We start from the raw sequence: 14,977 nt of genomic DNA on the forward strand, positions 1-14,977 counted from the left end.
GGAAAGATTGGAAAAGCGGAGACCTGGGGCTCCAGCACCGGGACCGGGACCTCTAAGGAGCAGTCTGGAGCTCAGTCACAAGCTGGGTGAGACTCCCCAACAGAGAGCTGCAGAATGAGACAGACAGGGCAGGCGGAGGAGAGGGAGGGAAGAAGAGAGTGACAGAGGAGGTTGTCTGCATCCCTGCGTCTCCAGCGCCCCAGACGGGGGTTGGCACAGAATAGGAGCCCAGTTCCTGTACGCCGGCGGCTCGCCGAGTGAATGAACGCTCTCAGTGCAGCCTTGGTCAAGTCCCTTCCTCTGTTTACTCCGGTTTCCCTCTGCGAAACGGCAATAGCAGCCTGGGTCGGCGGGCGTGGCGGGCCGCTGGTGTCCGCTGGAGGGCGAAAGGCGCTAAGCCTGCCGAGGACCAAGGCCGGGCCCCCTCTGCGATCGCTGCAGAGCGCGCGGGATGCGCGGGGCGGACAGGGCGCGGGCGGGGAGGCAAGGGGTCCTGTGCCCAGAGCAGAGGCACGGACGCGGCTGGGAAGCCTGGGGTGGCCAGCGGGCACAGAGCCTGCGGCGCGGGGGGCGCGGGGCGCACTCCTCGGCTCTGCCAGGGACCCGTCCGGGATGCGGGAGGTAGGGGCGGGAGTAACAAGGGGAAAAGGAGAGAGGGGCTGGGGAGATAGTTCTGAGAGACCCGGGGGCCGGCGCAGACTTTCGAATGGGACCCGGGTAGGTGCGGCTGCGGACGGAGGCGCACGCCAAAGCCCGCACAAAGAACGGCCGATGCCCCCCTCTCGTCCGCAGCCGTGGGCGCGCCTCTGTCCAGGGCGGCGCTGCAAGGGCTTGGAGAGTCAGACGGTGCCGGGGCTCAGGACGCTCCTGGAGCGCCGGTCCGAGGCGCTAGAGTCCGCAGGCGCCTCCCGCCGCCGCCGGGTGGAGGAGTCGGGGGCAGGCGCGCCCCACCGACCCGGCGGGGGGGCCCCGCCCCGTGACCGCGGGGAGGCCCCACGGTGGGGGGCGGAGTTGGCACTGCGCCCCAGTCCGCGCGGACTGCGTCCCCTTCTTAAGCCGGCGGAGCCTCTCACTGCCCCTCGCTCGCCTCTCCCGTGGGTCTCCCTCCCGCGCTATGGCCTCGGCGCTGAGCTATGTCTCCAAGTTCAAGTCCTTCGTGATCTTGTTCATCACCCCGCTGCTGCTGCTGCCGCTCGTCATTCTGATGCCCGCCAAGGTCAGTTGCATCTCCGCGGACCCCAGGCGCCCTGTGCCAGCAGCGGGCACCAACCCGGGGGCCCTGAGCTGGAGCGCTGAGCTGGGCGCGCACTCGGGAGCTCCGGGTGCCAGAAAGAGGTGCCGACAAAGCATTTCAAGGGGCACGGAGACCCGGGGGCGCACGGACCTTGGGGTTCACTGATCCCCGGGCGCAAGAACCTAACCCGGTGAGCACTGGAACCTAGAAGTTAGCACAGATCTTGGCCACACAGCCCATCCATAGGCTCAGCCCCTGGCTCAGAATCTCTCCAGACTGAACCACTTCATGCCTCCCCTTCACCCCCAAATGTCACCAGTGCCCGCAGGGAGCCTGGGCGCCTGTGTTTCCCTCCCTCTCGTCCTGGCTCTCCCTTCAGCAATCGAGGACTTCCCAGATGTGTGTGGCTTCCGAGGTCAATCAAGGACCCATACAAAAAGATCACCACCTAAGTGGATCCCGAGTGCGGTCTTTTCCACTCCCTGGCCCCCTCTTGAGCCTCAGTTTCCCCATATGTGATCCACATTTCTTCCCTGCTCCCAAGCCCTGGAAGGCACAGCTGAGTCCAAATCCTCTCCTGGCTGAAAGGCGGATCCAAGTTGGCCTTCTCCGCCCGCCCGTGGCCTGCAACGTCTGGGCAAGAGGCAGCCGAGTTCCCAGGCTCGCGCCTTGGGTGGCACGACCCAGGGCTGCAGGGGAAGCCGCGTCCCTCGCCCCGCTGCCCAGCGCTCCCGGGAGGGAGGCCGAGGATGAATGGCCTTGGCCGCAGGGCGGGGGCGGGGCCGGGAGTCCAGGCCGGGCTGGCTGCGCTGGGCTATGGGAGCCCATTTGGCAGAGGCCCGAGCCCTTTGAAGCCTTTTGTGGCTGCTGGCTGTTCCTTCCTCCTTCCCCCTTTCAGCGCCTTCTCTCTGAGCCCAGACAGGAAACCTCCTGCACCACCCCCATCCCCCCCCCCCTCCCCGCCGCCCCGGCAGGTTTGGGAAACAGAGGAGCTCTTGAGGGGATGCTCTGCGGGCAGCCCTGGGGGAGGGGGAGTCAGGAAGCCCACCTGCATGAGAAGGGTACTTCCACCATTCACTCGTCTTTGTGACTTTAGCCACCATCCTGTGCTTTCTGGGGCTTGGCATTCTCATCTGTACAATGGGCAAGGAGGTGTGGTTCCCACGCTTTATGACTTAGGGTGCCCAAAGCGATAATGCCAGTTCCTAGGATGGGAGGAGGGGAGGCTGGGAGGACCCTTGGGTGGGCTGAGCAATCCTGGTGGGGCCAAGGACAGCAGATCTAGCTGGGGGCGCCCCCTCCCCGGTGCCGCCCCAACTGTGAGCCGCCTTATTTCCTCTGCAGAAAGGGAGGGAGCCAGGCAGGAGAGCTGATCTTAGTTCTCCTGGCAGGGAGTGATGTTCCCTGGAATAATGATGACCTTCCTGCTCAGGGGGAGCATGACCGAGACCCCACTCCCACCCTGACACACACACCCCTCTACACACCCGTGTGCATGCATGCGGGTGGGTCCTGAGCCGGGACCCTCAACTCAGGCGTGTATGCTGGTCAGTAACCTGCCCTGGGAGTGAGGATCAGGCCAGGGAAGGAGGGAGAGTCATTCCAACGGTGGCCTTCAGGTGCTTTCCCTCTGGGTGGATCAGGCGCCTGGACCCCTGTGTTCTTGTGTTTTGGGCTTTGTGCCTCTTGTTTTGGTCACCACGAAAGAGCTCCCACCCCCGTCCCATGGCGGGCCGCACCGTTGTGCAAGGAAACCCAGAAGTACCTGGCATGGGCAGGGCTTCCGGGAAGCCAGCGGGCTCTTGGCAGTGTGGGCGGCCCCGTCTGAGTGGGGCAGTGGCTCGACTGCGGCCCCCTCTGCTGGTGCGGGGCCCCCAGCAGCTCTCCTCTTGTTCCCTTGCCGGCTTCATCTCTGCTTCACTTTTTCTGCCTTTTCTCTGGGTCCTTTCTTTAAAAGATCGCTCTTTAATGAGATAGACAATACATTCATGGTACTGTTTATTAAAATTATTTAAAAACTATTGTTTCCAAGGTCTGCAAAGTATGGAGTAAAAATGAAAACGCCCTCAAATGCCGTAACTCACACCCACACACGGATATGCTCCCTCACCCACATTTTCCCGAAGCACTGTGTCCTGGACACCCTTGCTTGTTAATAATTACACAAATAATGAGCTACGGTTTTAGTTAGTTGTGCATTGAACGTATAGCTGTTGAGCCCCACTAGGTGCTGGGTGCTGCCCTGTCAATCCCCTGTCCACCTCCCTCTCGGCATTAAGCGCTCCTCCAGACGCATCCCCAGCTGGTTACGTGTGGCGCCTCCAGGAACCGTGCCTTGAAAATTGGCGACACACGCCACTGTTTCTGAGTTTAGATGATAAAGGCCACCGAGCACTTTCTGTACACAGTATGTTAGTGGGAACAAGGCAGGAGGGGGCTGGGGCTGAGAGCAGGGGGAGTATTTTATCAGTGACGTTGTTGAGAAATGCTATGGCACAATGATGAGAAAGAGGAGGATTTGTGGACTGTGTTGCTGGTTGTTTTTTTAAAGATTTTATTTATTTGGGAGAGAGATCGAGCACAAGCAGGGGGAGTAGGTGAGGGACAGGGAGAAGCAGGCTTCCCGCTGAGCGGGGAGCTCAACGTGGGGCTCGATCCCAGGACCCTGGGATAACAACCTGAGCCGAAGGCAGACGCTTAACGACTGAGCCACCCAGGCCCCTGTTTTTAAATTCTCTATGATGCACCCCTTTATTGGCTGCCCCTGGAGGGGATCATTCCTACTTTCCCCCGCCCCCCAGTGCAGCACCAAGGTCCAGAGACATGTGGGACGCTGACGGCCAGACAAGGGCAGACAGCGGACAGGGATCAGCTGTGTCTGGTGACCAAGCCCGGGCTTCCAGCCGCACCGCGGTCCTGCCTGGAATCCCGTGGCTCCAACCAGCACTGACCCCTGCAAACCCTGAGCAAAGTCTGGAGACGCTTTGTACGGTTGCAACTGGAGAGGGATCTCCTGGCGTCTGGTGGGGCAGGGGCCATGGAGGCGGCACCCAGCACTGCGCTCCGGCTGGCTCCCCGCCGCAGAACATCAGTGCCAAAATACCAGCTTCAGACACTAGGCAGGTGCCCTGGGGCGCTCCTGGGAGGCCGAAGGACGGCTTCTCTTTTGTGACTGAGAGCACAATCCAGATGAAGGATTTCCGGGTCTTCGTGCAATGTTCCGTGCACACAGTAGGTGCTCTGGTGGGAGACAGGCGAGTGATGGTGCACACGTGCGCTTGCCGTTGGGGTAACAGCTCGGCCCCGCCGTCCCGCTCCCCTCATAAGCGCTCGGGCAGCGTGTCCCGAGGCACTGTCCTGCGTGCCGAGGACAGTGAATCCCCTAACATGGGTTCTCTCTGGTTGCTCACTGTTGGGTGTGCGTGCTGTGTGGGGGCCAGACAGGGGCAGCCCGCAGGGTGGGAACTGCTGGGGGCACAGAGCCAGGCTGGGCAGGTGGGGTGCAGGAAGGCGCCGAGGAGAAACCCGGAGCCGGGCGGCCAGCGCTCCCTCCAGGCCTGGGGCAGCCTGCGCCAAAGCGCGGGTGACCCAGAGCCCAGCCTCAGGCACTGCCAGTGGAGTGTGGGGACTCGGGTGCCAGTGGGCAGGGAGGGGGGCTGGACCGGTCTGCACGGCCTGCTCCTCGCAGAGGGTCTCCCGAGTCATGCTGAGGCGGTTGGGTTTGTCCTGAAGAAGCCTTTGGAACAAGGGAATGACCGGAACAGATTTGCAGATTGAAAGAGGGAGCCATGCGGTGCCGGGCGTGGGGAGGTCAGCGTGGGAGGCTCCAGGTGGGAGGCGCGGCGGGCTTGGTGAAGGTGCGAGGGAAGGTGCTGGAGAGTCAGAGGTGGGAGCTGTAGCGTTGGAGGCTGATTTGGTGGCCGGGACGCTCAGGCACATCAGCCTGCAGGGGCGCCCAAGCCTCCACACTGGGGGAGTCCTGGCGGAGGGCGACAAACAGAAGGGCCGTGTGGGTGCTGTCGGCCCGGAGAGCGTGCAGCCGCCCAGCACCATGAGGACACTGCGTGGAGAGCCCGGGGAAGATGCAAACCCAGAATTCTAAGCAGGGCTCCTGCCGCGTGCATAACGGCGTCCACACACTGTAGGGTAGGAGGATGGCCAGGTGGAACCGTCAGAAGTGGGGGGGGTCTGTACTAATCTCCTCCCCACCCGCTCTTCCACACCCTCCCCTCCTGCTCTTTCCTGGCGAGGTGCAAGGGCGGGCTGAGCATGCAGCTGGGAGGCAGGGGCAGGAGGCCCTTGTGAGCGGGTCCTGGGCCTTCCTGACGCGTGCTGACCAGGCGGCTGTGGGCATTCTCTCTGATGCCGCCGCCCTGCTCTGGCCACCCGAGCCGGCCGCCTCCCCGGCACGCTGCGGTGGGAAGGGGGGCGCCAGCCAGCGGAGGTCTCAGGGCTGTCTCTGCAGTTCGTCAGGTGTGCCTACGTCATCATCCTCATGGCCGTCTACTGGTGCACCGAGGTCATCCCTCTCGCTGTCACCTCCCTCATGCCCGCCTTGCTCTTCCCGCTCTTAAAGATTCTGGACTCCAAGCAGGTGAGCAGCCCCGGGCGGCTATTCCCGCCACGGCGCACCCTCCAAGCCCCTCTCAGAGCTGCCTGGGCCGCGGGGGACCTCACGCGTCTGGCACAGACGCAGACCGCGTGACCTCCCCTCCCCACTCCAGGCGGCCCCTGGAGTCGGCATCTAGTCGGTGCGCCCGTCTCGGGGACTGGGGGCCCCGGGGCCGCCCTGACAGGCCCCGTGCTGTCCCTCAGGTGTGTGTCCAGTACATGAAGGACACAAACATGCTGTTTCTGGGTGGCCTCATCATGGCGGTGGCCGTGGAGCGCTGGAATCTACACAAGAGGATAGCTCTGCGCACGCTCCTCTGGGTGGGGGCCAAGCCTGCACAGTGAGCACGCTTTCTCTCTCTGGCCCCGGGGACAGGTGGGGGGTGGCTCAGACCAGATCACCCACAGGCCAGCGATGGCCACTGGCTTTCCCGGGCTTGGCAGGCAGGTGGGCGCCTGGATGGGCACGTGACAGTCTCAGCTGGGTGACCAGAGGGGTGTGTGAGCAGCAGTGGGTAAGGGCTCTTTGAATGCCCCAGGGAGACTCGGCAGCGAAAGCCCCCGCACATTCAGAAGACTTCCTAGAGGTGGGGCTGCAGCTTCCCCAAGAAACAAGGTGGGTGGAGCCTGGATCAAGCCCTGCCTGAAACCCCTAGGGGTTTTGTGCAGAAAGCAGGAAAGGGTTGTCTTAACAATCCAGCTCAGGGGAAACAGAAAGGTCATCCCTCCAAAGCTGGCACATGTATTCCACCCCCTCACAAAGAAGCCCCTACCTTGCCTTCCCCCACATCACTCCATCCCTCAGCTTCTCACGGCTCTGCAGGAGCTCCCCTGCCCACCACAGGCCACTTCCAGCCAGCCCATGGAGTAGATGTGAGCTGAACCCCTGGGTGTTGAGAGCACCTGCAGGACCCCTGGTGGACAGAGCGGTTTACTTGGATGGGGGGCAGGGGTACTATCCCTGCCACCATGTTCTAGAGCCGAGGAAGGGCTGAATAATCTGCCGATGGGCACATGGGGACAGGACCGACCGGTCTGAGCCTCGCCCCTTGCACTGGGGACTCGGGCTGCTCCTTTTTTCGGGGGCAGTGTGGTCCCTCAGGGATGGCATGTCCCCAGCTGGGCCCTGGGAGGCCCCAGTTGGTTACTTCATGGCAGAGCTCTCCTGGGACGTCCGTGTGCCGGGGACCGTGCCTCCGGGAGACCCCCCTCCGGGAGACCACGGCCGCAACCATGAAGGGCTTGTGACTCCCTGACCTGTTACGCTCCGTGGCCTCGAGCCACGGAGGGTTTACGGGGCCGAATGAAGGGCCACTGCGTGTTCTAGAGACTCAAGACCTCAGGGTGACAGCGTTCTCCCCCTCGGGATCCTTGACGGCTCTTCTCTGTCAGTGGGTGGGCCTCGTTCTGGGGTGCCGCTCACATTCGGCTCCCAAATCCAGGAAGGTCACACACACTTCGGCTCCCGCTGTGAGCTCGGCTTGAGCTGTCCTGGGGGCTGCGGGGGCCTTTTAGTTGAGCCCCGGTGGGGCTGTGAAGCACCATGTCATTCATTCATGCAAACTCTGGCCCTGCTCCTGGCCTGGGTCCCAGCCTTTGATCTTACGGGTCCGTGAGGTCTGCCGACATGGACGGCAGCTTGAACCTTGGTGCAGTGCGCAGCCCTGGACCCCTTCCTCGGGCCGATCGGTGACCTCGGGCAGGCGCCTGGCCCAGACAGGCATGGAGACCACGGAGCAGAATCAGACCCTTCCCCAGCTCACGGTAGAAGGAGGGAGCAGGCGTGGAAACAGTTCCTCCAAACCCAGTGGGGGACGCGCGTCCGAGCGAGGGTGGAGGGGGTGTGCTCATCCCTAGCTGCGCGCGGGGAGGGAAGCCACGGGGAAGGGATGTCATGGGACAGGTTCTGAAGGCCACGAGGCGGTCATCTCTCGTGGGGGACAGAGGTGGACACTGGGGGACCATGGGGTGTTACAAGTGAGGGGAGCACGTTTCCTGAATGGTTTCTGGACCTGGTCCCCCGCCACGTGGAGGCGGCAGCGTGCATGCATGGAGAGAGGTGGGGTCAGCCTGGAGGGAAGTCCCGCTTCCCGGGGCCCCTTCCGTGGCTCGCCCTTGCCAGGTGGGAGCTCCTTACAGCCGTGACTGGGTCTCAGGCTTCTCGGTGCCCAGGAGCCAGCCAGGGACATCAGGAATGCTTGTAGGGGAGAGGCGCGGGGGAGGCCCCACGTTGTGCTCCCTCCACCCCCACCACGATCCAGTCTTGAGCTGACCGTGGTCCGTGGCATCCCTGCAGGGGGACCCAGCCCCCGTGGCTCCCTGGGGGATTCTCTGGCTTTCCTCCCCTTCCCTCCTCTGCAGGCTGATGCTGGGCTTTATGGGCGTCACTGCCTTCCTGTCCATGTGGATCAGCAACACGGCCACCACGGCCATGATGGTGCCCATCGTGGAGGCCATGCTGCAGCAGATGGAGGCCACCAACGCGGCCACCGAGGCCAGCCTGGGGGGTCTGGAGCTGGCAGACAAGGGCAAGCCCGGTGAGCTGCCAGGTGAGCCCTGGCCCGGGGGCTGCGGGGGCCCATGAGGGCAGCTGTCCTCTCTGCCGCCTGGTGCCCTCCCTCAAACAGGGGAAACACTTAGAAAATGCTGCTTGGGTTTTAACCTTGAGGAACGTGACCATTGCATAAAAGTTAGATCCTCCAGTAGAGCTCACAGCAAGATCCCACGTGTGGTTCCTGCCAACCGCAGAAACCAGTGCCGTCACCGATTATTCCTCTGGGCATCTTTTGAGTACCTACTGGGTGCCCCTCACCTCTCCGCTCCCACAGGTGTCGGGGTGGGGGCCCCACGTTGGCTTCCCGACGAGGCCCCGAGCTCAGGATGCTCAGAGAGCGCCTGCTTTATTCTCGGCCCCTTCACACCCCGTCCCCAGGGCTGCGCTCAGCCGGCCGGATCCGGCTACAGGGGTGCAGCGGGCTGGGGACCAGGCACCTGGCGGGCTGGCCCGTCCCATCCTCAGGTCAGGGCAGGGTCAGGAGCTGGAGCTGGAGGCCCGCACCGGCTCAGCCCACGGCGTGCCCCCCACAGGGAGCCAAGCGACCTTTGAAGGCCCCCCCGAGGGGCGGCAGGCCGACCGGGACAGGAGGAGCATGAGCAAGGCCATGACTCTGTGCGTGTGTTACGCGGCCAGCATCGGGGGCACCGCCACACTGACAGGGACGGGACCCAATGTGGTGCTTCTGGGCCAGATGCATGAGTGAGTCGCGGGCACGCGAGGAGAGCTGGGGCTGGGGCACCCCCACCTTTCCTTCCTGCTGCAGCCCCGCACCTGCCAGGACCCCACAGGCCTGCTTGCTTTCCGCTCTGGGGCGAGTTCTGCCCTTCTTCTCCGGCGCTCGCTCCGAGAGAGACTGTGCACCAAGCACCGAGCTGAAACCGTGGGAGATGACGCTGGTCCTGGGTCACACTTGCAGAAAACAGACGTCCCCTCACTGCTGGTTTGCTGACCTTGGTTGTGAACAGCGGTGCCGAACGGCATCAGCGAAGGGCTAGGGGTCAGGTTACTTGTTGCCTCTACGTGCCCTTGGGGGGCCCCGGGGGGACCACAGGGCTGGTCGGCACCTTCCCGCCTCGGCCACAGAGGGACACAGAGCGTGTGCGGGTGGGGCCGGTCCCATCTGTGGGGCACTCAGGGTCAGCGGACGGTTGCCCTTGCAGGGTCCCGGGCAGGTGGCCCGAGGGTTCCGGGGCAGATGGAGCCCTGGACCAGGCAGGCAGGGCCGCTGGGAGGTGGGCAGGAGCCCAGCCCGCAGACACTTGAGGTCCACCACGCAGGCGGTTTTGATCTTGAGAGGACTCTCTGTAATGATAGACTACGGCTCTCCCTGACGTCCGCCGGGGCAGCGTGGGGACCCGCGGGCCGAGGGAGCCGGGCCTGGGGCTGGAGAGCGGGGCCTGCAGCACGAAGGACCCTCCGCCAGCCCCAGGGAAGGACCCCCACCCCGTCCTGCGTCCGGGGAGCTCTGGAGACTCACTTTCCCCGGGGAGTGAGGCGTCCGGGAGCCCTGAAGCTCGGGCCCGGCTTCCGTGGGTGCGAAGGTGTGTTACTTTGGAGGGACGGGCGCCGACTTCTGCAGGGCCCCCGTGGGGTCTGGACCCGCAGGCAGGGCGGCCGGCCGCTCCTCGGGCCTGTTTTGCGTGTGGCCAGGGGCCCAGCTGCTGCTCCAGGCCCCGGCGTGGAGGTGGGCCCAGCGTCTCTCCCTTCATTCAGGCTGTTTCCTGCCAGCAAAGACCTGGTGAACTTCGCCTCTTGGTTTGGGTTCGCCTTCCCCAACATGCTGGTGATGCTGCTGCTGGCTTGGCTGTGGCTCCAGGCTGTGTACCTGAGGTTCAGGTGAGCGCGCTCTCATCAGGCACCCCTGCCCCCCGCCCCCCGCATCCCTGTGGCACGCCCAGACGCGGCGGCGCCCTCTTCCTGCCTGGCCCCGGCCATTTCTCGGGCACCCTGCTAGTCTGGCTGCCCCCGGCCGCTCGCACCTCCCCACCTGCTGTCCTTCTTGCTGGGAGGCCATTCCCTACCTTCCTGCCTTCTGGGCCCTCGGCCTCGAGGCCAGCTCTGACCGGCTCCCCCGCAGGGACACCGCCCGACGCCCTACCCCACTGCGTTTCCCACGAGCTGCTCGCTGGGGCCTCCCTCGGGCCCCGCCCGGCCCCCGAGCAGTTGCGGGTCAAAGCAGCTGAGGAGACCCCCGGCCCCTGTGCAGACCTGCACCTGGCCGCCGGTGCCCGTCAGTCCCCTCGGGGCTCCAGCCTCAGGACCTCATCTGGACCTACTTACCTGCAAAAGTCTCACTTCTGATGCCGTCACCCTGGGGCATGGGGCTTCAATCTGTGAGCGTGCGGGGACAGAGTTTAGTCCAGAAGGGTCCCCTCTTGGGGAGACCGAGGCCTGCTGGCCTGGACCGTCCTGAGGCCCAGGGACAGCAGGTGCCGGGGGCACCAGGTGTGGCCCCCCACAGCATGAGGTGGGGGGCTGCCCTAAAGCCCCGGGGCCCACTGAGTCCCCTGCAGGGCGAGCAGGGGGCGCCGGGCTGGCCCCAAGGCCACCGGGGCACTGCTAGCCTCCGGGGGTCTCACCGTCAGGAAGCCTGCCCGGCCTTCTGATGGGGGAGCCCTCCTGCGGCTGTGTTCAGCCAGCCAGCCTCGTCAGCTCAGGGGCCCTTGCCGACCCCACGTGGAGCATGGCGGGGGGGCAGCCCCCAGGAAGCCTTGATTGGGAGAATAGCAGCGGATGTTCTGGGGCCCCTGCCCCCAGGCCTTGTAGAAGCAGCACCGGCCTCAGCTGTGGGGGGGGGTCCTTTCTGTCACCCTCACTCGGGTCCCTCATCTGAGCAACGTCAGGGTGGCTGCCTCCAACCTCATCCAGGAAAACTGCCTTCCTGGGTTCACGGACAGCCTCTGAGGCCACGTCCAGCCACAGGGGCCACCAGCCCCCCAGAACTAACAGGACATCACCGCTGGCTTGCATCCAGCTTTGCTAACCACGCTGTCCCCTGGATCAGGGATGGGGGTCCTTCTGGACCCCTGCCCTCCCGTGAAGTCTGCCCCAGGGCCCCGGAGGGACTCCCAGCAGGGAGGGCTCTCTGGGGACAATTCTCCTGGCCTTCAGGCTGCCTGGGGCCGGAATGCCCAGACACTCCTGCGGACCCTCCTGGGCACTGGTGGCCCTCCCCATGGCCGAGGTACCCTCAGCACCTGTCCACGGACCCCTCCTCCTCCCTAACCCTCATGCCAGCACCCCAGGGGAGGTCCCGCTGGGCAACCTGGGCAGGCTGTGGGTGGCCGTGGCCACTGGTCCCCGGGGAGCCCCCAAGGGCAGGGCCATCTGACACCTGTGCCCCCTCCGACCACAAGCTGCCCCCCTGCTCCTGCCTGGCCCCGGCTTCTTAGACCCGTCCTTGTTCTTTGTGTCCTCTTGAGCCACCCCCATGATGGGGCTTGGCATCTCAGCTCCGGGCCCCGGTGGGACCACCCCCAGGTGAGGAAGCACCCCCCACCCCGAGCTGGCTCTCGATATTCTCCCGGCCATCCCCCAGATGATGGGAGCCGCCGGTTCCCAGGCGACCAGGCACCTGCCACGTCCCCCTGACCAGGGGTGGCCCCACCTCTGCCGATTTCTGCCTCCTTGGCCCTGAGACCCCATCCAGCCTGGCTGCCCCACTCTGTGCGCCCCCTGGTTCTGGGGGTACCGTGGGCCATGCGCTGGGCACACATCACAGACACTGTCTCCCGCCGCATTCTGCGAGGTAGCGCCAGCAGAGGACGACACAGGACTGGGGAAGAGGCTCGCTCGAGGCTGCACCGCGTGCCCTTCGCCACGTCCTGCTGCCCAACGTCCAGGCTTCCATCTGACCGTCCGACGGGCCCTGAGCCGACCAGCCTGCCTCACTGGCCTCTCATCTCTGCACCCTCTAGTTTTAGGAAGTCCTGGGGCTGCGGGCTGGAGAGCAGGAATCACGAGAAGGCTGCCTACCAGGTGCTGCAGGAGGAGTACAGGAAGCTGGGGCCCTTCTCGTTCGCCGAGGCCAACGTCCTGCTCTGTTTCCTCCTGCTGGTCGGCCTGTGGTTCTCCCGGGACCCCGGCTTCATGCCCGGCTGGGTGTCGCTGGCCTGGGAGGAGGGCGAGACAAAGTAAGTCGCGGGCTGCTTCGTCCCGCCTGAGTTCTGCAGCTCACTCTCTTCTCCCCGGTCCTCACGACAGGCCCGCAGGTGTGTCCCCGCTGGCCAGGCAGGTGGCTGGGCTGACAGGGAGAGATTTGCTGAGCCAGGAGCTCCTGCTTCCGAACGTCTGCTCTACCATCTTTCCTCCCTCTGAAGGCAGACGTCCGGGGCCCGGGCCGTCTGTAGAGACCCGGCGGAGAGTGTGTGCGCTCCTTCCCTCCAGGCTGAGCTGGTCTGGGGTCAGAAGGAAGCAAGGTTCCTAGACGAGGCAGGCGATGCGGGTGGGGGGCTGCCCGATGTTACACCTGCTGCATAGAAGTTCTGCTGCGGTTAGCAGCCGGGCCCTCGCAGGCCCCCCGGGGAACCCAGGATCCTAGACAGTCTGATGGGAACACGTCACGATGCTCGCCCCGGAGCCACACAGACCCAGAGGGGAGCGAGCGGCTCAGGGTCACCCCGCTGGGGGCAGAGCGGGACCGAGACACGGCTGTCCCAGTTCCCAGCTATGGTTTCGTCTGTACGGCACTCCCAATGTGGGCCGTTGGCGTTCCATCCTCGCACTCAGCGCTCCTGTGGACACAGAGTAGGTTTGCTGAGTGGAGGCCGAGCTGGGCATGTCCTGTGTGCTCTCGCCTATAGGTACGTGTCTGACGCCACCGTGGCCACCTTCGTGGCCACCTTGCTGTTTGTCATGCCCTCGCAGAGGCCCCAGTTCAACTTCCGCGGCCAGACCGAGGAGGGTAAGGCTCCGTCCTGGCCCCTCACTCATCGGGGTGGGGCCCCGCGGGAGGGAGCCCGCCCTGTTGGAGAGGCCTGGCTTGATGGTCCGGGCGGGGGGCGTTCCGTCCAGGCAGGGGGACGGTCGTCAGCCCTTCCGCGGGGACTGTTCAGCGCAAACTCTCTTCTCTTGTGCTCTTTACACATTGGAAATCTTATCAATATTACAACAGGAGCAGAAGAACGTTCCCGGTTTCCCGCAGTGCTGTCTGTGTATTTTTGACTTCTCTCTCCCTGACTTTGCTAGGATGCATGTGTATACATGGCTGCAATCCACACACACACACACACACACACACACAGAGCTTGCATTCTGGTTCTCCGGCGTGTGGGTTTTCGTGTCTTTACGCTGTGCACACGTCCTGTTAAAGACACAGCCTCCAACTTTATTTTCTCCAATAACAGCATCGTATCGCGTTGCGGGGCTGTTCTGTTCTCCTCTTATGGAACATTCTGGCTGTTTTTAATTTTTCGTTATTATGTCATATATATTATAACATATATTATTGTATGTTTTCACGTATATAGCTTTTTCTTTGAGGGTGTTTCTTTAGGATAAATTTCCAGGAGCAATGTTATTGTCAGAGTTATATACGTCTTAATGGCTCTTAAAATGTGTTGCCAAATTGCTTTTCAAAAAGATTGTGCCAATTTCTATGCTGGCAGGAGTGTGTGACATTTCTACCACATCTTTACTAGCAATAGGGGTCGTGATTACTGTGAGTTTTAGCTGATTTATGGATAGGAGAGCTGCCCGTTGTGCTTATGGGCTTCATTTCCCCTTGATTAGATCTCTTTTGCTTCCTGATTGGGCTCTGGGTTGTGTATGTGTGTTTTTATGGTTTCTTCTCAGAAAGGAAAACTCCATTTTATCCCCCTGCGCTGCTGACCTGGAAGGTGACCCAGGAGAAAGTGCCGTGGGGCATCGTGTTGTTGCTGGGGGGCGGCTTCGCGCTGGCCAAAGGATGTGAGGTAAGGCCCCCCGCTGCAGGCTGCCAGGGCCCCTCTTGCACAAGAGGGCGTCAGAGAACTTTGTCCCTCCACCCACACCCCTGCATTGCGGGCTCTGGTCCTATGTCTGCTCCAGAGACCTGCAGGTGTCTTGAGGACAGGGACTCTGTCTTGTCACCAAGGAGTGGATGGACAGATGGATGGATGGATGGATGGACCTGGAATAGAGAAAGTGCTCTTTGAGCGATTACAGCAATGAGTGAACAAGTGACCAGGAGAATAAGTTAGCCAAGAGAGGCGGAGTATGCTGTGAGGTCTCCTCTGGGGTTTGGCGACAGTGACCTCTGCTTTGATTTGTTCCAGGAGGTCTCTACCACACCATTTTGTTCTACTCACTGAACTCTTGGTTCAGATAGCTGACATTGAAACATTTTTTTCTCTAAAAAAAATTTTCCTCTATCTAGGTATATAGCAGCACAGAAGGAGAGGAACAGCTTTTGGGAGAAAACACCCCAAAATGTAACTTTCTTACTTCCCCCCTTCCTCAATAGGGAAGAAATGAGGTGGATGGAGAGAGGTGCTACTATCTTCCATCCATCCACCCATCCTTCTACCCATCTGTCCATCCATCCATCCTTCCATCCATCCATCCATCTTTCATCTGTCCATCTATCCATCCTTCCA

The 14,977-nt window shown here is 62.8% G+C and overlaps 1 protein-coding gene across 4 annotated transcripts in view; it reads left to right on the forward strand.

The window, feature by feature from the left end:
* The first annotated feature begins 1,114 nt into the window (after nucleotides 1–1,114).
* The window catches only part of SLC13A5 (solute carrier family 13 member 5), a 19,340-nt gene continuing 5,477 nt past the window's right edge, over nucleotides 1,115–14,977 (forward strand). For 2 of the 4 annotated variants that reach the window (XM_021694668.1, XM_021694671.1), the window contains exons 1-9: nucleotides 1,115–1,216; nucleotides 5,700–5,828; nucleotides 6,050–6,186; nucleotides 8,207–8,394; nucleotides 8,933–9,101; nucleotides 10,116–10,238; nucleotides 12,320–12,535; nucleotides 13,205–13,305; nucleotides 14,196–14,314. In XM_021694668.1, the coding sequence (XP_021550343.1) occupies nucleotides 1,115–1,216; nucleotides 5,700–5,828; nucleotides 6,050–6,186; nucleotides 8,207–8,394; nucleotides 8,933–9,101; nucleotides 10,116–10,238; nucleotides 12,320–12,535; nucleotides 13,205–13,305; nucleotides 14,196–14,314 (1,284 nt within the window). The remainder of the gene's footprint in view (nucleotides 1,217–5,699; nucleotides 5,829–6,049; nucleotides 6,187–8,206; nucleotides 8,395–8,932; nucleotides 9,102–10,115; nucleotides 10,239–12,319; nucleotides 12,536–13,204; nucleotides 13,306–14,195; nucleotides 14,315–14,977) is intronic. The other 2 variants (XM_021694669.1, XM_021694670.1) reach the window with 2 other exon arrangements.

This window comes from Neomonachus schauinslandi, chromosome 15, assembly GCF_002201575.2.
Source record: "Neomonachus schauinslandi chromosome 15, ASM220157v2, whole genome shotgun sequence".
Lineage (NCBI taxonomy): Eukaryota > Metazoa > Chordata > Mammalia > Carnivora > Phocidae > Neomonachus > Neomonachus schauinslandi.